Below are 20,612 nucleotides of genomic sequence, written 5' to 3'. Positions count from 1 at the left end.
GGTTGGGGTAGAGGTTGAAATACTGAAATATTGGGGGAGGAGAACAGGGCTTCAAGGACCAACCCAAATCCAGGCCTAACCCCTGGGGAATACGGGGAGCCCTGGGAGAGAAGGCTGAGGCACGTCAGAGCCTGGATGGTGAGGGCATTGCAGGTGGAGGGGAGGCCAGGGGGCAGAGGGGAGAGGGGCAGGGAGGTGGGGTGGGATGTCTGCCTCTTTCCTGCCTCCTTCCAGCACAATGTTCCTACCCTGCAGAGTTCTGAGGAGTCCTGGGGCCTCTGGAGAAGGAAATCAGTGGGACGGGGAGGGGCAAGAGCTGGGGCTTCTTTCCTGGCCTCGTGCTCTGGTGGCTTCCAAGCCGCCTGCCCACGGCCCACTGTCTTGGAAAGCACGCGTGTGGGTGCCAGTGCTCCTGTTTACAAGCTATGTGACTTTGCCTGAGTTACTTAGGTCTCTGATCCTCAATGTTGTCATCTGTACTTTGCGGGTATTAATAGTAGCTACCTCCTGGTGGTTTGGGCAATTAAATGAGCTAGTAAGTGTGAAGTGCCTAGCATTGCCCCTTGCTAATCCCCTTCCCACTGCATTGTCTGCAGTGTCTGAGAAGATATCATGGCATATTCTAGTCCCAATATATTTGCACTCAACAAGCACTTATTGAACACCAACTGTATGCAGAGCTTTACTGAACACCGAGGGGGAGCAGATGAGTGAGTGGCGTGGAGGAAGGTGGAGACCTCCTGGTAGGGGATATTATCAGGAAAGACTGGAGGAGGTGAGTCTGAAAGGAGAGGCAGTTTTCCACAGGTGGAGGAGAGGAAGTGGTCTGAGCACAAGACAAGGGGATGTGACCCTGCAGTGAGTGACCTGCTGTGGCTGGGGCACAGTGCCCCACAGCACCCTAGGGCCTGTCCCCCTTGTACCTGCCTCTGAGATATGACCACATCCCAGTCCAGTGGACTCCTTGGGATCATCCCCCATCAGAACAAGGAACAGTTCCTATTCTCTTAGCCAGCTCTGTGACCTAAGTGACCCTGACCCTGCTGTGGGGACCATCTGTCACATAAGTACAGTGGCCTGAACCTCCCACCCCTTCCTCCACTATGACACCTCCTTCAGGAAGCTCTTCTGGGTTGCTCTCCCATCCCACTGTGCCTACTTAGGGTATGTGTATGTGCCCATGTCACCACACCTAGTCAGGGACTCACCTAGGGAAGAGCAGTCGGGGACAGTTTCCCTGGTCAGCCAGGGTTGGACCAGCCCTAGCATGTCCCTTCTCCTACACCACTTCCAGCCTGTGGAAATTTCCATACTTTCTCTGCCCTGGTTACAGCTCCTACTGCTGTATTTATCACCCTGGAGACACAGTGGCACAGACGCACACATGCCACACACACTCAGGCCTGCACACACGTGCCTGCACACCTCAGCCTGCTTCTCCAGATCTGCGAGTGCATGCTGCGTGCACACACACTCGGCACGTGGATGAGCACACACACACGGCACGTGGATGAACACCCACCCACACAGAGCTCTCTAGGAAAATTGCTCCCCCTCCCTCCTGCTCCTCCTCCTCCACCCTGTCCTCCCACCACCACCCACTTCCAAATGCTGAGACCAAAGAGATGGGCTGGACGGTGCCTCCCACCACTTGTCAGCCCGGGACGCCCTCCTCCGTTTGTGACTGTAGCATGCCCTCCTCCCCCTGCCCGTCTGCCTCCCTAGCTCTCCCTGCCTCCCTGTCGCCCTGCCACCTCCCTGCATTCCTGTGTATCTGCCCTCCACACAAGTCACTGGGAGGCCTCTCTTTGTTACTCTTGACTCTGAAGTGGAAACTGCTCCTCCCAGCTCTCCTGAGAGGCTCAGGATGGGGACCTGACCTCATAGGGCCGATGGAGGCATGGGGACAAGTGAAAGGGACCCAGGTCCCGAATCTCCTCAGCTCCTGTCCCTTCTATTGGTTAGGGGAGGGCTGTGTGCCTGGCACCATGGAGACCAGTGTCATGGCAACACAGTTCGGGTGGGCACAGCTTCCTCCTCCTGGGTTGTGGGGTCCATAGGAGGAGGTGCTGCGGAGGTGGGCCTTGTGCTGGTGCCCACCATGGCTGCTTCCCACCATGGCTGCTTCCAGCTCACCAGTCCCAGGACAGCCCACCCCCGCCCCCCCAGCCAACTTTGCTTGCCACTGCAGCTTCCAGTGCCACAAGTCACTGATCCCATTTGGGAAATCCTCTCAAACACCAGCTCCAGAGCTGGGCGCCAGAGAGGGCAGGGGCTTGCCCAGGGTCACACGGCAAGTCTGGCCAAGCTCCTGTCTCTCAAACCCGTTTTCTCCTCCGGTCTCCCACCTTCCACCCAGAAAGGGGACTGGGGGCAGAGGAGTCAGTCCACCCTCAGTTCCCACCACGATCTCCAGCCAGCCCTTAGAGTTGACAGTGGGACTGAAGATGCAAGTGATAGTGCCGAGAAACCATCATGGGGCGCCCACCACCTGCTGTGCCGAGGCTTTGCATGTGTCATCCCATTTTATTCCAAGACCCAGGAGGAAGATGACTGGTAAGTGGAGTAGCTAGGACAGGAACACAGGTCCCTCTCAGATGGGACAGGCGAGCCAAGGCTCGTGTGTATTGCTGTCTCCATCAGGCGCTCTTTTAAAAGAATGGCAAAGCTTTTAATCCCATCTTTATTACTGCAAAGAGTGTAGGGGGAGGATCTGGGGCATAGCCTGGGTCTGGCCTTAGGGTTTCTAGAAACCAGGGGATATTTTTCTAAGAAGATAGAGAACAGAGCCTTCCTAGTGTGGTTAGACCTAGGGAAGACCTTTCTTGCAGTGCAGCAGTGCAGACCGACTTCCAATCCCCAGGTCAAGCTGGAGTCTAGGGACAGGGGAGGAGACCCCTGCCTCCTGGGCCCAGCCTCGACTTGTCTCCTGACCTTCGTGGAGTCACGTTGCAGCTGCCTCCCTCCTGGCTTATGTAATAATTCAAATATAGCAGCTGCCTTTATCCCACTGAGTCACACCCCCTCCATCCCCCCTCAGGTGCGGGGAGTTATGGGGGAAGAGGTGGTTCAGGGCTGAGTGGGAGGTTCGGGGCCTCCTGGCAAGGAAGATCCTAGTGTGCTGGATTGGAGGGTGGTGGTGGTGAGGGGGCTGGTGCTGAGGCCCCAAGAAGAGCAGAGCCTTCCCCAGAATATGAAGCCACAGGGACCACTTCTGCCCTGACCCATCCCTGCTGGAATTCCACATTCCTGGGAGCCCTCCCCAGAGTCACAAGCTATATGCACAGCCTTCTCTTGTGGGCTGCTGTCTCAAGTGGAGGAGGAAGGAGAGGTGGAGGAGTATGAAGAGGGGGAAGTAGTCCGGTGGGGCAATGACCACCGTCTTTGGTCCTAGGCTCAGCCTCGCCCTTCACTCACTGGGTTACCTGGGCACCCCTCTGACCTCAGTTTTCCCATGTGCACAGTGAGGGATTACATTCACTGGCTCTAGCATCTCATTCTCCCTGATTTATAACCCTGGAGATGATCTCAACCTGAGGCTGAAGGCATTTCCAAGTGTCTGGCCCAGCCCCGTTCCAGGCTGACTTCCCTCCCCCTTTTCTCTGCCATCCCTCCTAGACCAATGTAGCCACCCCCACCCACAGGACAAGAGAGGCAGGAGAGGGCCCTGGACTCAGCTGGGGCTGGGCGGCCTCTCCCTTCCCTGAACTCGCCATCTGTTCCAGCCCCCCAGCCCCCTGGCTAGCAGCCATGGGGAGGTCACTGCCCTCCCCTGGGGTCACCCCTTCCTCCCCGGAGAGCTCTGACAGATATCCTGGAACCTGAAGTGGATCCTTCATGCCCCAACCTGAATCCCAAAGCCACCTTCCTGAGGTGTTGAAGAAGCTGCTCCACCTTGGAACTAGTGTAGGGGCTGTGGTGGCCTTTCATTCCTTTATCAGCAAAAGCTTTGTCACTTGTGTGGTGGGGGCCATGCTTAGTGTGAGAATGCAGAGACCCATGCCAGGCCCTACCCAAGGACATGGTGCTCCTTCAGCCATTGTCATCAGAGCCACAGAGGGGAGCTTCCTGGCAGAGGAGGAGTGGGGAGAAGCTGTGGGATGGCTCCTTGAGCTCCCCACTCCGCCCCTTCCCCATGCCTGGGCTCCCATTGCAAAGACCCAGATGTGGGCTTATCCTGTCCCCCAGCCAGAGGGAGTCACCCAGGGGTGTTCAAGCCAACCCTTTGTGAAATCCATGTTCCACCAATAACCAGCCTTTCTCCGGAGAGCTGAGGGCTGTCTCACACTGGGTAGCCTCAGCCTGCCCTGGGGTTGGGGGAGTGCTCACAGAGCAGTAAGCGTCACTGCCTGCATCCCCACACACCTGCGGTCTCTTGTCTGCAAGACACGCGTGCACCTGAGGTGAGCTCTGTTGTGCACCACCCGATTTCCATCGGCCTTCTTTCTGACTTTCCTCCATCAACATTTCCCGCTTGGGCCTGTTGGGGGCTGCCCAAAGGCTGTGGACTGGGGCCGAGGTAAATAGGACTTTGGCTTGTCTTTTGAGGAAACAGGATCCTGTAGAAGAAATGAGATGAGCCTGAGAGGGGGTCGGGGGGTGACAGCCGATGGTGAGACATTAGGGAAGAGAGAGGCCACCAAGGGTCTCTAGCCCAGAATCCAGTGCCCCTTCCTGCCTACCTGTCCTTATGGGTGGGAGGCAGGGTGTGTGCTGACTGGCCCAGCAATGGTGGGCTAGGATTTGGGATGGGCAGAGAAAAGGAAGAGGAGGGGGAAGTCGGCCTGGGAGGAGAAACACTTTACAAAGTCGAGGAGGAGAGAACCAGAGTGTGCTTAGGGACCAGACCTGGCCCCACCTGGAGCACAGGATGGTGAGTTCAGTCAGGGCTGGATCACAAGGGACCTCAAATGCCAGGCTGAGGAGCTTGGCCTTGATCCTGAGGGCACTGGGGAGCCCTGCAAAGGTTTTGAGAGGGAATTCCATTACCAGATAGATGTCTTTGGAAGCCGCCTGTAAGTGCAAAGAGGAGGTGGAGTAGAGAGGTTGACCTGGGGTAAGGGTTGGAGCATGACCAGGGGAGGGGGAAGGAAGCAGGGGGATGGGGATGGAGGGAGTGGATGGATCTGAGAGAATCTACTGTTCTTTGGAACAGACGATACAGGAAGTGTAGGAGAAGGATGGGGCAAGGCGACTTTGAAGTGTCCAGCTCGGAGATTAGAAGTTTGCTGATGCCTTTGGGAGGTCGAGGCAGGCAGATCACGAGGTCAGGAGTTCAAGACCGGCCTGGCCAATATGGTGAAACCCCGTCTCTACTAAAAATACAAAAATTAGCCAGGCGTGGTGCGGGTGCCTGTAGTCCCAGCTACTTAGGAGGCTGAGGCAGGAGAATTGCTTGAACCTGGGAGGCAGAGGTTGCAGTGAGCCCAGATCGCGCCACTGCACTCCCCACTCCACCCCTTCCCCATGCCTGGGTGACAGAGCGAGACTCCGTCTCAAAAACAAAACAAAACAAAAAACTAAGAAGTTTGCTGATGCCTTTAATAGTGACAAAAGGTGTATTGGATGTTCAGTATTTGAGTATGAGGGACCTACGGGTTGTTCCCAGAGATGTCCAAGAGGCAGCCTGGACACCTGGAGTTCCAGGGAGAGGGTTGGGCAGCAGGGTACACCCGGAGTTGTTGGGATGCTGGGAGAAGGCTGCATGCTCCGTGGGAGTAGGGTGGAGAATGAGGAGAGACAGGGCCGCTGTCCTGCGAGGAGCATCCATATTGAGGGGGCGAAGGTAGGGTGCACCAGTGAGGGAGACAGAGGAGGGGCCGTCTGGAAGGTGGGAGGGAAACAGCCGCGCAGGACGGGGCGGGGGCGGGCGCTGAGAAGAAGCCGCCTTCTTCGGCAAAGAGGTATCTGAAGCCTGTGGAGCCTGCAGTCCTCTCAAGGCTATGGGGGCAGCGCGGAGGCCGGATTCCAGAACTGCATCCTCCTATCGCTTTGGGCAGCCACTCTGCCTCCCAGGAGCATCCTTCCTGCCATCCCACCTCCAGTTGCCCAGCTAACAAAAAACGGTGTTTCTTGACCCCCGGCAGGGCGGCGGGGTGGGCCAGGCCTGTGAACACGGCTCGCGCGGTTCAGCACCCTAGAGAGCGGCCTGTGGCCGGGGCGGGGGCGGGGGCGGGGGCGGGGGTGGGGGCGGGGGCGCGCAGTCCGAGCACTCGGGCCTTTGGCTCCGGCTGGGAGCTTTCTTGCAGGCAAGCAGTTGGTGGAGGAGGGAAAAACAGTCTTGGATTTTCTCCAGCTCTCTCCCCTTTATGCACCTCCCCCATCCCGGCACTGGCCTACAGGAGCCCCTGTCCCAGCATTTGGGGCTATTACTCTCCTGGCTCCATCAATTCGACGACTTCAGGAAATGAGATGGGAGGAGAGGGGCAACTATTTACTGGGAACTTTTCAGACATTCCCAAAACCTCACAACCTTTTGAGCTTGGAATTCGTGACCCCATATTTCAGATGAGGAAACTAAACTGAAGTTCAGGAAGGTGAAATACCTTGCCTAGGCACGTGGCAGAGCTGGGATTTGAATTCCACCTACCAGGCTCTAAGTCCTGAGTGCCCATTAGCCCTTCTGAGTCCTGAATCTTGCAGTTTGTTCCTGCAGACTCTCCACTTCTGGGTGGCTGTGGAGTCTGGTGTGGCAGTGGGATGGGGAGGAGACCTTCCCTTCCACCTGCTTGCTTGAGTGTATTCCCAGGAGATTTCTGAAGATGAGGCCACCACCATTGTTTCTGAAGTGGGAGGGCAGAAAGGAGGCTGAGGGCCAGGTGAGACCTCCTCACACCTGCACTCATGCACGCCCAGGAGGCACCCTCCTTTGAACTCTTCTGACTCAGCTTCTTGCTGCCAGGTTCCTCCGGCCAGTAAGCAGGTTCCCAGGACATGAAGGGGAGCTGTGAGGGAGCAGGACTGGCCATGGTCCAGAGCTGCAGTTTCCTGAGCCCAGATAATGCCTTCCTAGCTGTCAGGAATGGAGCAGCGAGGCCCCAGTGATAGGTGAGGTGGAGAAGCAAGACACGAGTTCTGGGCTGGCTCAGTTGGCTTACAACCAGCCTGGGCCTCGTTCCCTTTGAGAAAATGGTTTGCCCAGAGTTCAGAGATCTAAAATTCTATAATGCCTTCTGGGGCCACAGTGGGAAGCAAAGACTCCTCACATTTTCTTTCCTGACACTTCCCAGGCCACAAGACAACTGCTTTCTGCAGCACCCAGCCTGGGCAGGCCGTCTACACAAGCTCAGTCATTTCTGACCTTGCCCCCTCCACCATGCACCCCCATGTTCTTCAGCATGGGTCAGGTTTCTATTCAGCCTCACGGACTCCTCTGCTTGATGCCTGTTGTGTGGCAGGGAGGTATTCTCCCCACAGCTCAGAGAGATTGGGTTGCTGTGGAGGGTTTGCTGTAGCTCCTCTACTCTGGAAATACCCTCTTCTGCCTTTAAAGACCCAGCTTGGACCCTCTCTTCCAGAAATGCTTGCTAACCGCCCCCCCACCCAGGCAAACTAGGTCAGGGGTCCCTCTGTGCCTCACAGACCCTGTGCTTCTTTCTGTCACAGCCTGCAAGTCTCCCCTCCCCACTCCCCAGCCCGAGTGCTTCTCTGAGACAAGGGATAGTGTGAGCCATGGGCTCAGCCACTGGTAGGCCAATGAATAAGTAAGTTAATGGTGAAGCCAGGATCCAAATCCCCATTTCCTGCCTCAAGGTGTGGAGCTGTTTCTCCTGCATACAATAGTAGCTCTGCTGTGACAACCGTCTCTCTGTCCTAGGGCCTAAAATGCCTCTATTTCACTAGGTTATAGCTTTATCCTAGGGAGTCCTCTTTGGAAGCAGGGTGGGGGTGCAGCAGGCCTTCCCCCATGCCTGTAGTCTGTGGGCAGCGAAGGCCATGTGGGGCAGGCTGTGGCCTAGGTCTCCACAGATCCTGGTAGAAGTCCATGCTTACGCATCAGCTCCAAGTCCCAGCTAAACCAAGCCACCAAGAGGTGGGCCCTGTGACAAGGCTCTGAGTCCAAAGGCTATCAGTAAAGCCCCCTAAGTCTTCCGTGGACCCAGCTCCAGGCTGGGATGCACCCTAGGAGATGATACACACCGGGTGAGGGAGCCCAGAGGAGAGGGCAGCTAGCTGTGCATGGAGGCCTGATCTCTCAGACTTGAGGAGGGCACAAGCGTGTCCCCTCATCCCGAACGCTTCTGTGATGGGGCAGCAGAGGGTCTGGGTCTGCTGCCCCTCGAGTCCCCAGCCCCATCCTAGCCCATGAGGATTCTAAATCCCTCGTCCTCTCCCCTCTCTCCTCTGTCAGCCACTCCCCTTTCCCCCTACCCAGCTCTCTTTCTATTTCTGCCTCTGATTTTTTTTCATTTTCTGCCTTTGTTCCTCTGTGTGTGTGTGTTTCCCTATGCCTCTCTGATCTCTTTGTACTTCCATCTTGATCTCTCTAAGGCTCTGATCCCTCTCTCCTCTCCCTCTTCATGTATTACTGTCCCCCTTCCTGTCTCTGTTTATCTCTCAGTCTCTGTGTGTGAGTCTTTTTTCCTCTCTCCCAGTCAGACTCTCTCTCTACCCCTCCCTCTCTCCCTCTCTGTCTGGGCCTCTCTCTGTTCCTCCTCCCTCCTCCCTCCCCCTTCTGCATTATCAGACCTGCTCCAACCTCCTCCCAGAGCCAGCCGAGCAGCAGAGGCAGTGGCAGCGGGAGAGGCGGGAGCAGCGGGGCAGCAGAGCTGGATTGGGGTGTTGAGTCCAGGCTGAGTGGGGGGCAGCCAGTGCTCTTGGTCCCTGTGCCTGCTGGGGGTGCCCTGCCCGGAACTCCAGGCAGCGGGGACAGGGCGAGGTGCCACCTTAGTCTGGCTGGGGAAGCGGACGATGAGGAGTGATGGGGCAGGCATGCGGCCACTCCATCCTCTGCAGGAGCCAGCAGTACCCGGCAGCGCGACCGGCTGAGCCGTGAGTATAGTGAGGGGCTGGGGTGGTAAGCGGCTGTGAGAGGTGCCACAGACAGGGTCCTGGGAGTCCCTCCAAGGAGCTGGGGTTGGCATGGAGCTGAGCCACGTGGAAGGATCGATCCTGCTCCTGGGCACCCCTCCTCCCCGCGTTGCCAGACTGCAGCCTGGGGTGGGGGCAGGTTACCTCTGAGCAGAATGAGGGTGCCTAACGTCAGCCTAGTAGGTGATGAGGCTGGGATCCCATGGAAGGGGCTGCTGGTTGGAGGAGGGGCTGATAATGAACCTGAACCGCCTCTTCAAGGACTGAGGGTGTATGTGGGGAGGGGGAGGTCTGCCAAGGAGTTGGGAGGAGCTCTTGGGGCTGCGATAGGCTGGTTCAGGCCCCTGGAGAGGGAGAGTGTCTTGGCCCACCAAGGCTATGTGTGTGTGAAGGAAGTGGGGAGGGGGATCGATGGAGAAAATAGAATAAGAGTGGCCCTGGAGCAAGAGAGGGTTAGAGGTAACTACCTTCCATGGAATTGAGAATTGGGGTTCAGGGACACCACTTTATGAAACTTTACCCCAAAGCGTCTGTCCCAGGATAGGGTTCTACGGAGCCAGATGGAATATGGTGCCAGCCTCGTGTGTGTCCACGTGCAGGGGGGTGCATGTGCAAGTGAGTGGGGGACTCCGTGGAGACACCCCTCTACTAAGGGCTGCCAGGGTGGCAGGTAGGGTGTGTGTGTATGTGTGTGTGTGTGTACATGTGGAGTGTAAGGGACATGTTGGGTGTAGAGGGGCCTGTAGAGCTCTAGGGTCCTTGGTGGTTGGACGCAAAGCAGCCTGTCAGACTTTGTGATCATCCCTGTGTGACTGAGAGTTTATTTGTATGTGTCTGAGTGTGAGTGCAGGTTGCTCTGCATATGTAGGTAGGTGTGTCTATTAGGTTGAGTTTGTATATTATGTGTGTTGTGTCTGCAAAATAGAGTGAATCAGTGTGCATTTTTTATCTGTTCCATGTGCATTCGTGTGTGTGTATTTGTTAATGTGTGAATAATAGCATTGCTATGTGTGGAGGTGGATGTGGCTGTGTGCGTATAAGTATTTTGGTGTGGGTGTGTGATCATGGTGCTAGTGTGTGTATCAGTGCTTCTGTGGCTGGTGTGTGTGTGTATCTATATGTGTGTATTCCTCTGAGTGTGTGTGGGTGGCTGTTTCCTTCCCCTGGCAATTGAGGATACAGCTGGGACACCACGGCCCACTGATGCAGGGCAGGGAGGGGCTGAATGTATGACCACCTCTTTGAACTCAGGACAATTCATTCTACACCCTGTGGGAGAGATGCAGAAAAGAAATAGGCAATAATGACTCTGCCCTCTGGGGCTTCCTAAGCTTCACAGACATAAAATAGCTTGAGAATAATTAAGCAGTAGAGATCAATGTCATGCTAACAGGTTGGGGTGGGGTGGGAACTGCATAAGCAAAGGCCCTGGGCTGGGCTGGACATGTCCTGGAGCAGTGAAGACACTGTATAGAGTGGGGGGCAGGCAGGACCCACATTCTGTATAACTTTGAGATCCAGGACTCTTAGGCTTTATCCAGAGAGCCCTGGGGAGCCCAGGAAGGTTTTATATAGGGGAGAGACATGATCAGATTTGGGTTCTAGAAACGTGTCCTGGACTGGGCATGGTGGCTCATGCCTGTAATCCCATGACTTTGGGAGGCAGAGGCAGGTGGATCACTTGAGGCCAGGAGTTTGAGACGAGCCTGGCCAACATGGTGAAACCCTGTCTCTACTAGAAATACAATAAAATTAGCTGGGTGTGGTGGCACACGCCTGTAGTCCCAGCTACTTAGAAGGCTGAGGCATGAGAATATGAGAATCGCTTGAACTTGGGAGGTGGAGGTTGCAGTGAGCTGAGATTGCCTTACTGCACTTTAGCCTGGGGGTGACAGAGTGAGACTCTGTCTCAAAAAAAGAAAAAAAAAAAAGAATAAAACCTGCCTCAGTGGCATTGTCTGGGTTGAACTGGAAGAGAGAGGTGGGGCCAGGAGGCTAGAGTGGAGGCCAAGCCAATACAGGGGTCAGTGAGTTCTGAGGCTTTTTGAGAACTTGGGAAAGACTGGATAGATGAGAATAGGGAAGGGAGTGTCTAGGTGGCTCAGGCTTGGACTGGGGTCCGGGGTGTAGTGCAGACATCTCAGTAAGTCAGGATCTCATAAGGGAAAAGGCTCATGGAAGGCTCAGGAAAGCTGGGCGTGGGTGGGCTGAGGTAGTGGGAGAGATCTTTGAAGTGTTTCTAGCTAGGATGCAGAGGGTCAGAGATCATGAAGCCATCTCTTGCCAGACAGGGAAACTGAGACTATGGCTTCATCACCATGCTTTGGCTGCAAGGCTGGGGCTCAACCTCTTCATCAGACCTGACCCTCAATATCATTCTCCTTCAGGCCCTGCCCAGAACGTCTTGGTTGCTGAGCTTGGTCAGCTCAGTGAGGGTTAATTGTCTTTATGCTCCCTGTACCCCCACCCCCCACAGTCATTCCCCCTGCCCACCAAACAGCTCCTGACACTCTTCCTGCTTCCCACTCCAGCCTCCTGTCCCCAGGGACTGCTGATGGCTTGGCTGGGATCTAGCCAAATGGTGGGGGGTGGGGGTGGGGGGGGAAGAGCTCCCAGCAGTCCTCTACCCCTTGGTCTTAATGGACTGGGAGTCTCACCCTCAGCCATGCTGCTGTCAGGCCAGGCCTGTGCTCCCTGGGCTTCTGCTGCTTGGGCCTATGAAATCTCCTGACTCAGCATGATTCCACTGCTGCATTCATTCATTCAACCACTCAACAGGAACTCCTCAGTAGCTGCTTGGTGCCCACTTGGCTTGTCACTGGGGACACAGAGCAGACACTGATTCCCTGTTCTCAGGGAGTGCCCAGTCTGATGAAGGAGAAAGAAGTGGAAATCTGCAAACCCACAGGGTGAGCAGTGCTGTGTAGGAGGTGGGGGGCCCACAGCAAGCCCGGGCTTCAGAGGAAAAGACGTTTGAGCCAGACCTTGAAGGCTGGGTAGGAATCGCCCAGGCAGGGAAGAGCAGAAGGAACAGTTTGTGAAGGTGGGTAGGAAGGGCACAGGGCTAGGCACCTGACTCAGTGCAGCCTCTGGGTGGGAGAAGACAGTAAGGGCGTTTGGGTCATTTTCTAGCAGTTGTTTTAGTACTCTCTACAACTTGCCCTGCAGATCTATCCAGCCTGCTGTTTGCATACCCCCAGACACAGGATGTTCATCTCTTCCCTCCTGGGCAGCCCTTCCCTTGTGGTGGTTATATCTGTCCTGGGTCTTCTCTGCAGGGCCCAGCAACTCCAGGCTACCCAGCCTGGCCTTATGTCCTTTCTCCGTCCTGTGTCACTGTCCCCTGAAGGAGGGCCAGGCTAGGGCACAATGATCCAGGAGTGGCAAGAACACATCTAGGCAGAGAGTGGGAGAAATGCGCAGCCTTTATTAACAAAAATCTGAGATGGGTGCAGGCCCTGACTCCTCTCCAAAAATAATGATAAAGGAGCAGGCATGGCCAAATAAGGGAGTGAGGACAGACAGCAGGAAGAACTTCCTACCAATGCAGAAGGGCTGTGTGTCTCTTGGCTTCATGAGAGTGGGCTGTGCATGTGAAAGAGAAGGTCTCAGAGGACAAGAGGGGGAATTGGAGGCAGAGGCACTGTCAGCCTCTGACTCTCCCATAGGTGAGTGAGTGAAGTCATCCAGGGAAAGGGAACTGGGGATGGGGAGCTGAGCTAGACAGGGGAGGGGGATCAGGACTCATCATTCATTCATTCAGCAGCCGTTCACTGGCCCTACCAAACATGACACCCCTGGGGGCAGATGGACAGAGCCAGTGACCACGTGGATGGAAGCTCCGTCTTTCCTACCTGTGCCAGTGTCACAGGAAGGTATTTAGGAGGAGGGGCCATTGGGGCTGGCCTTATAAGGAAGAGGCACTTCAGGCTGAGTTGAGGGACAGCACTAGGAAGACGGAACAGCATATGCAAAGGCCTGGAGGTAAGGGTGAGCAGGATTTTGTTTACTCAGCACTGTTGGAGTTCAGAGTGGCCTAGGCATGAAGTTCCAGGCTGGGGCGAAGCCCTGGGCAGTGGTGGAGCAAGAGAGGAGTGGGGAATTGAGCCTAGACTGTAGGAAGCACTTTCTTCCATGAAGGTGTCTCCAACAGGCTTGATGTGTAGGCATTATTGTAAGTTTGCAACTTCTTGGTCTCTCCTGGTGCTCCTGACCAGGGCCTGCTGAGGGGCCCAGCCTTGCTTGAGAAAGGGGTGTTCAGTGAACAAAAGAGACTCTGCAAATGAGAGGGTGGGGGCCATGGGCTCCCTGTCAGCACCCTCATCCTCCTGGGAAGTCGATATATTTAGTAACAGGAATGTTTTCACACATTTATCTCCTATTGTTCAGCTGCTTGCTCCCTGGGAAAGGCCAGGTCCCCAGTGACGTGACCCACTTCTTGAAGTCCCTGAAGTCACCCTTCTCACTGCTCCCCCCACCCCGAAAAACAGGAGGCAACTGGGGCTTGGTGCAGCAGAACAGATTTGAGTCAAATATCTAGGAGGACTTCCCAACTGTGTAGTTGCTGAGATGTGTGGACCCTGGATTTCTGGGCTTTCATTCTTTGGATGGTTGTCTTGGGTGCGGAGGAGGCTTTGAAGATAGAGCAGAGAAGGTGGCAGACAGGCTTATGCTCAAATTTCAGCATACTCAAAGATGTACTGTTATTCTGTAGCTGTGTGGTCCTGGGCAAGTTACTTAACTTCTCTGAACCTTGTGTGAATAGTGGGGTGGAGATAATTATCCTTTCTTGGCAGGATGATTGTGAAGAATCTGGAAGTGCAGAGCTTAGCCCCTGGCATGCAGCAGGTGCTCACAAAGGTTAGCTACTGTCATTATGAACCACCCACGATCAGCCACACTTTCAGAAAGATTTAGTGGGGCCTGGAGAGGGAGAGACAAGAGTTGGGAGCCCAGGGCTGTCATCGTGTGGGAGGGACCAGGAGGCCTGAAACAGAGCTGTGGTTGTGGCTATGGTGAGAAGCACAAAGCTCTGTGGGAGGGACCGAGGTTTCTCAGAGAAGTGTGCCCACCTCGTTAAGTTGTTCCGACTGGTCTGAGACCAATCCCCAGAAAATACAATGGAAGAAAGGGCTTGGTGAAGAAGGGGTTAAGTCTGTGGCCACGCCCATGCAGTCTGTGAGCCATTCTGGGAGCTGTAGTCTGTTGTGAATTTGCAGTAAGCATAGTTTGTACTGCCTCTTTTGATCCAAATCCACACCCTGCTGCCAAGGCTGGCTGAGGACCGGCCCTGGTGGGTGCTGGGCTGTGTGGGGCCCAAAGGTGAAGCAGCATCGACCTCTTCCCTCAGGGACCCCCTGGCTTGCTATGTGTTGGGGGGTGCAGTAGGAGCAGGGATAAAAGTATTAAGCCATAATTACGACTTCTCACATGTTCACACAGAAGTTTACAGCTTCCTGAGCACTGTTTCCACATCTGTGATCTCATTTAATCCTCACCACAAACCCAAGAGACTGCTGTTTTCTGGATGAAGAAACGGAGGATCCAGGAGGGGAAATCGCTTGCCCACAGGTATTCAGCCAGTGATGATGGAGCCAGACCTGGGGCACAAGTCTGTCTGCTTCCAGAGCTCCTGCTCTTTCCATACATTACTGTTCCAGATGGCAGACAGGCAAGATGTGGACAACTAAAGTTGGATGTGAGACATCTCAGCAGAGGAGCAGCTGAGCAGAGAGCTGCTGATTCCAGGCTGAGAGTTTGGACTTTGTGTTGTGGCCCACCAGGATCCACCCAAGGGTTTTCTGATTAGAGCTGAGCTTTGAGAGAATTGATCTTGCAGCCTAGGCTGAATGGATTGAACTGGAGAAACCAAAGTCAGACTGAGGCTTCTAAATCCCATCCTTGGTGCACCCAGCACTTTGCTTCTCTCCCTACTCCATGCTTCTTCTCAGTTTCTTCCTTCTCTTCTCCTTCATCTTCTTCCCCCAGCCTTTTTTTTTTTTTTTTTAAATAGAGACAGTGTCTTGCTGGCTGGAGTACAGTGGTGCCATAATAGCTCACTGCAGCCTTGAATTCCTGGGCTGAAGCTATCCTCCTGCCTGGGGCTCCCAAAGTGCTGGGATTACAGGTGTGAGCCACTGCACCCAGCCCATCTTCCTCTTTCTCTCCTACTCCTCTGTGCCTCAGGCTGAGGAGTGATGACTTTTATACCATAGAGCTGTGCTGTAACATCACATGTCTCCAGAAGGGGGTGCTGTCACATACAGTCCATTCCAGCCTGAATCTTCCTTATGTTTGAAGGGCCAGTAGAAGTGTTGGACAAGTGGCAGAGACGAAGGGTGGAGAGAAGGATAGCCCATTATTCACCTCCATTGAGCCCAGGACGTGAGGGCCCTGCTGAAATGGCTTTGGGAGGAATGAAGGCTGAGGAGAGGTTGGACCCCAACCAGAAGGGACAGACATACTGAGTTAAGCCAGAGGAAATTTTCTCCTCATGGTTCTGGGACAGGCTAAGATTTGAAAATGCATCTAGAATGACATTGCCGTTGGGGTCTGGGTTTCTTTTGGGTCATGACGTGCTTGATACTGAGGTGTTGGGGATATTGCTTGGTTTATTCATGTTTGTGTCTCAGTGTGTGTATGTGTACCTGAATGTGAGCTTCCAGTTGTGCATGTCTGTATGCTGATCTGAGAGGGTGAGAATGTGTGGGTCAGTGTTCGTATGAAAGTGTGAACATACTCATATGTGTGAGCATGTGAGTGTCCTTTTTTTGTTTAGTTTAGTTTTGAGACAGGGTCTCACACTCTCACCCAGACTGGAGTGCAGTGGCGTGATCTCGGCTCACCGCAACCTCCGCCTCCCAGGCTCAAGTGATTCTCCTGCCTCAGCCTCCCAAGTAGCTGGGACTACAGGCATGCACCACCACACCTGCATAATTTTTGTATTTTTAGTAGAGACGGGGTTTCACCATGTTGGCCAGGCTGGTCTCGAACTCCTGACCTCAAATGATCCACCCACCTCACCCTCCCAAAGTACTGGGATTACAGGCATGAGCCACTGCACCCGGCCGTGACTGTCCATTTTTATGTCTGATTTTTGTAAACAGTAATATGCATGTGAGTGTGGCTTGTGTGTGTGTACATGTATGTAGAGTGCCATATACATATGTTCTAGTCAAACCATATGTGTGTTCCCTGTGTATACAGATGCCTGTGTCTGAATGTGAGCACAGGGATGAGGGGATGTGTGTGTGTGAAGGCCCAGACACCTGCTGTGCTAACCGTTAAGGCCACGCCTAATGTCTGGCTATTCAACACTTTTTCTCCTGGGTCCCACTTTCCTGTAGGTAGAGACCATTGAAGGGCTGGGCTTCCTGCAGGGGACTCTGGCCCAGAGTCAGGCTTTGTGTTCAGTCTCAGGTTGGGCCAGCCAGGGTCCTAGTCTATCGGATTGAGCAGCTGGACATGGCTGGGAAGTGTCTAGGTTCCATTCTCCCCAGGAACTCTTAATGGTCACAACTTAAAGAGTTTCAGGGACTCCTCTTGTACTGATGCAACCACTGAAGTCCAGAGAGGTGCAGTGATTAACCCAAGGTCACCCAGCAGGACCCAGGATGATCAGATGATAGGGCTTGGAGCAGAGAGGGGAGTGTCTGACCTGGAAGGCTGCCCTCCCTCCAGCCCCTAGAGCAGGCGGGGAGCTCAGAGGAGAGCCAAGTCTGTGGTGTGAAGCCACCTCCTGCACCTGGCCATTTCCATGCCTCCTGGGCCTCAGAGGCTGCCTTTGAAGTTTTTACCAGAGCTTCTGCATGCTGTGAGATTCCTCCTGGGGACGTGTGAAGTCGACTGTTCCGTGGAGCATGGAGACTCCATGGAGAGGAGCCCAGTGGTGAAGTAAGGCCAGGGGAGGGGCTTCCTCTGGAAGCCTCAATTTCTTCTTTGCAGTAGTTGCTTTTTTTCGCGTTTTTTTTTTTGTTTGTTTTTTAGGTTTTCACTGTTCTAACATTCAAGGCTTTCCCTGTTATCTCTCTTTGAGCTCTTAGTACTGAGACAGTGCTGGGGTTTGGGGCAGTCCTGGAGGCCCAGCTGGGCTCAATGTGAGGGTGGCAGGGCAGTCCCTTAGGGACAGGGCTGCTTGGGAGAGAGGGATGAGCTTCCTGCCCATAGTGGGGAGGTATGAGCAGGGGCTGGACAGCCTGGTTAGCAAGGCTGTATACGAGGCACCTACCCTAGCGAGGAAGTTGGTTGCAGATTATCTTGAGTCCCTTCAAGCTGTACCTGCCATGGGGGCCAGAGAAGAATGTGCCTCAGCTCTCTTGGGCCTGGGGAGGATTGAGTCCACTCCACAGAGTGCTCCTGGTGTCCTGGGCAGTGGAAGGTGCAAGGTTAGACTGCACACCTGGAAGCAGAGAGATCCCATTCCCTGGAGAACTGAAGGGAAATTTGTCTTCCTGGAGGTTTGGGGCTGGAGGCACGGGCTGGATGGGAGGACACTCTGGGGTGGAGTTGGGGTGGGATGGGGAGGACTGGGCAAGTCCGAGGCGGCTCTGCTGTTGAGCACCCGCAGGAAGGAGCAGGGAGGCATATCCTGAATCATGCAGGGCTCTAGGGTGGGAGGCCCATGGTTGTGGGGCTCAAACATGGGCTCTGGTTGGGGCAGAGGAGAGGCTTCCTGGGGTTGGGGTCTGGGCAGGAATTGGGGTAGGAAAGGGGAGAAGCAGCAGTTGGGTACCACCTCCTTCCGAGGTCAGGTAATTCGGAGTTGTCTTAAAACTGTCAGTGGGCCAGGCATAGTGGCTCACGCCTGTAACCCAAGCACTTTGGGAGGCCAAGATGGGTGGATCACCTGAGGTTGGGAGTTCGAGACCAGCCTGGCCAACATGGAGAAACTCTGTCTTTACTAAAAATACAGAATTAGCTGGGCATGGTGGTGGATGCCTGTAATCCCAGCTACTCGGGGGGCTGAGGCAGGAGAATCGCTTGAACCCAGGAGGTGGAGGTTGCAGTGAGCCTAGATTGTGCCATTGCACTCCAGCCTAGGCAACAAGAGCAAAACTCTGTCTCAAACAAATAAACAAACAAAACCTCTCAGTGGGGTGGGATCTGGGGTCCAGATGGAGAGAACTAATGTTTACAGAGTGACCTTTATGTTTTAAAAATGATTATTTAAGGAGGCGATTAAACAAATCGCCTCCTTAAATAATCCTTCAAGGGAGGCCGGGCGCAGTGGCTCATGCCTGTAATTCCAGTACTTTGGGAGGCTGAGGCAGGCGGATCACGAGGTCAGGAGATCGAGACCATCCTGGCTAACACGGTGAAACCCTGTCTCTACTAAAAATACAAAAAATTAGCCAGGCGTGGTGGCGGGTGCCTGTAGTCCCAGCTACTCGGGAGGCTGAGGCAGGATAATGGCGTGAACCCGGGAGGCGGAGCTTGCAGTGAGCCGAGATTGTGCCACTGCACTCCAGCCTGAGGGACAGAGCAAGAATCCGTCTCAAAAAAAAAAAAAAAAAAAAAAAAAAAAAAAAATCCTTCAACGGGCTAGCCCTATTTTGTAGAGGGGAAACAGATGACAAACTTAAATGGTTTAACTGAAGACTGTTAGTGAAGCAACTATTATGGAGATGGGGAAGGCTTAAGGGAACCAGCAGGACATGTCAAGTTACTCAGGACTGGCATCCAAGGGGCCATGGGCGTTGGCGGCGGGGGGTGGGGGTGGGGGGCAAAGAGAGTGCCCCAGCTCCATGAGCCAGAGCCCTGGAGATGGGACTGCCCTGCAGGAGCTGTGGCCGTAGCCACTGCTTGTCAAAGGAGGCAGGTGGGTGAGGGGGTGAATACCCACCATGAGCCTGCATGCTTCTCACTCTTTGCTCTCCTGCCAGCACCCTGACCCTCACTGGCAGAATTCATCTGGGTGCCAGGGGGCAAGGGAGCCCTGGATGAAGCTGCCACTTAGAAGTCGGCCTCCGGGGCACACAACCAGGCAGCAAAGGTTAGAGATTGGATGTGGAGGGACAAAGAGATGATGGGAAACTGAAGAACAGAGAGGGCATGGACTTGCCCAAGGTCACACAGCCTGTTGATATCAGAATTGGAGTCAGAAGCCAGGCTCTGCCTCTGAACACTCACTTTTTTGTTTGTTTGTTTGGTTGGTTGGTTGGTTGGTTTTTTTTTTTTTTTTTTTTTTTTTTTGAGACAGTCTTGCTCTGTCGCCCAGGCTGGAGTGCAGTGGTGCGATCTTGTCTCACTGCAACCTCCACCTCCTGGGTTCAAGTGATTCTCCTGCCTCAGCCTCCCAAGTAGCTGGGATCACAGGCACCTGCCAGCATGCCCGGCTAATTTTTGTACTTTTGGTAGAGACGAGGTTTCACCATATTGGCCAGGCTGGTCTCGAACTCCTGCTCTCAGGTGATCTGTCTGCCTCGACCTCCCAAAGTGCTGGGATTACAGGCATGAGGCACTGCACCTGGCCTGAACACTCACTTTGTCACATTCACTGAGGTCTCCTGAGTGGACTCATACGCGCGTTATCTACTCTCTGGCTGAGAGCTGCTTCCTGCCGTGACCGCTGTGCTCTGTATCTGGGCAGCACAGGGGCTGCTGAAGAATGTCATTCTCAGAATGCAGTGTGCCCTGGAGCCGCCCAAGCCACCTGCTCATTCATCCCAACTGGCCTTGAGGGTGCCCTGGTGTGCCCTGCCTATGCTTGTCACCCTGGCCATGGAAATGGACCCGAAAGCCCTTGCTCTCCACTTCATTAGAGACAGGCACACCCAGATGCAGGCAATCGATTTTGTCAGGTGAGTGCTGGGACCGCTGATGAGGACCCTTCCTGAGGAGGCGATGCTGGGTCTTAGCCTTAAAGAACAAATGAGAGTTTTCCAGGTGGAGGAGAAGAGGAAGGGTATTCCAGGCAAAAAGCCCTGTAAGAGCAAAGGTGTGAGCAGCAAGAAGTCAAGGGTGGCAGGTTCAGGGCTCCTGGGCTGGAGGAAGGGCCTGGCGGTGGAGAGGAAGGGAGTGAAGGTCCAGCTCACAAAGGGAAGCAGAGGAAAGTTTAAGCAGGGTCAGGCCGTGGTTAGCTTTGGGGTTAGGAAGCTCCAAGTGATGGGTGAGGTAGGGGGGCTAGACCCAGGTGAGAGGCAGTATTGGGGTTGGCCGAGGACATGTGAGTTGCATAAATGGGCCAGAGGAGGGGTGACAGCCACTACCTCCCGGCTCACCTGCCTGAGCTAAGGCCCTAGTTCCTCAGTGTCTGCCCACCAATGCAGGTGTGTGGCAGCTCTAGACCCTCCTCTAGGGACATCCCTCCCTGCCTCATGCTGCCGGTGGCTTTCACTCTTTGGAGCACTCATCCATGGCACCCATAAGCCACCCCCTCAGACAATGGCCCCTAAAGCAAACTTGTGTCACCGCTGCCTATCTCTTGATAACACTATGACCCCTCCATTGCCAAATCTGATAAAAGACCTCCCTTTGAAGACCTTCCTCCTGGAGTTGGATCTCAGTCCTTCTTGCTGTCCAGAGCCTGGGCCTTGGGCCTCCCTGGGAGGTGAGTCAGTGAGGGCAGCCCCCTTATGGTGCTG

General features: G+C 54.6%; 1 protein-coding gene across 2 annotated transcripts in view; it reads left to right on the top strand.

The window, feature by feature from the left end:
* Positions 1–8,705: 8,705 nt before the first annotated feature.
* The window catches only part of PDE2A (phosphodiesterase 2A), a 99,676-nt gene continuing 87,769 nt past the window's right edge, over positions 8,706–20,612 (top strand). Inside the window, exon 1 of one of the 2 annotated variants that reach the window (XM_055282835.2) lies at positions 8,706–8,991. In XM_055282835.2, coding sequence (XP_055138810.1) covers positions 8,921–8,991 — 71 coding nt within the window. In that variant the 5' untranslated portion in view covers positions 8,706–8,920. The remainder of the gene's footprint in view (positions 8,992–20,612) is intronic. The other variant, XM_055282839.2, reaches the window with a different exon arrangement.

This window comes from Symphalangus syndactylus, chromosome 6 (genome assembly GCF_028878055.3).
Source record: "Symphalangus syndactylus isolate Jambi chromosome 6, NHGRI_mSymSyn1-v2.1_pri, whole genome shotgun sequence".
NCBI classification, from domain to species: domain Eukaryota; kingdom Metazoa; phylum Chordata; class Mammalia; order Primates; family Hylobatidae; genus Symphalangus; species Symphalangus syndactylus.
Note: the sequence above shows the minus strand (reverse complement) of the source record. Positions and strands in the feature narration are given on the sequence as shown.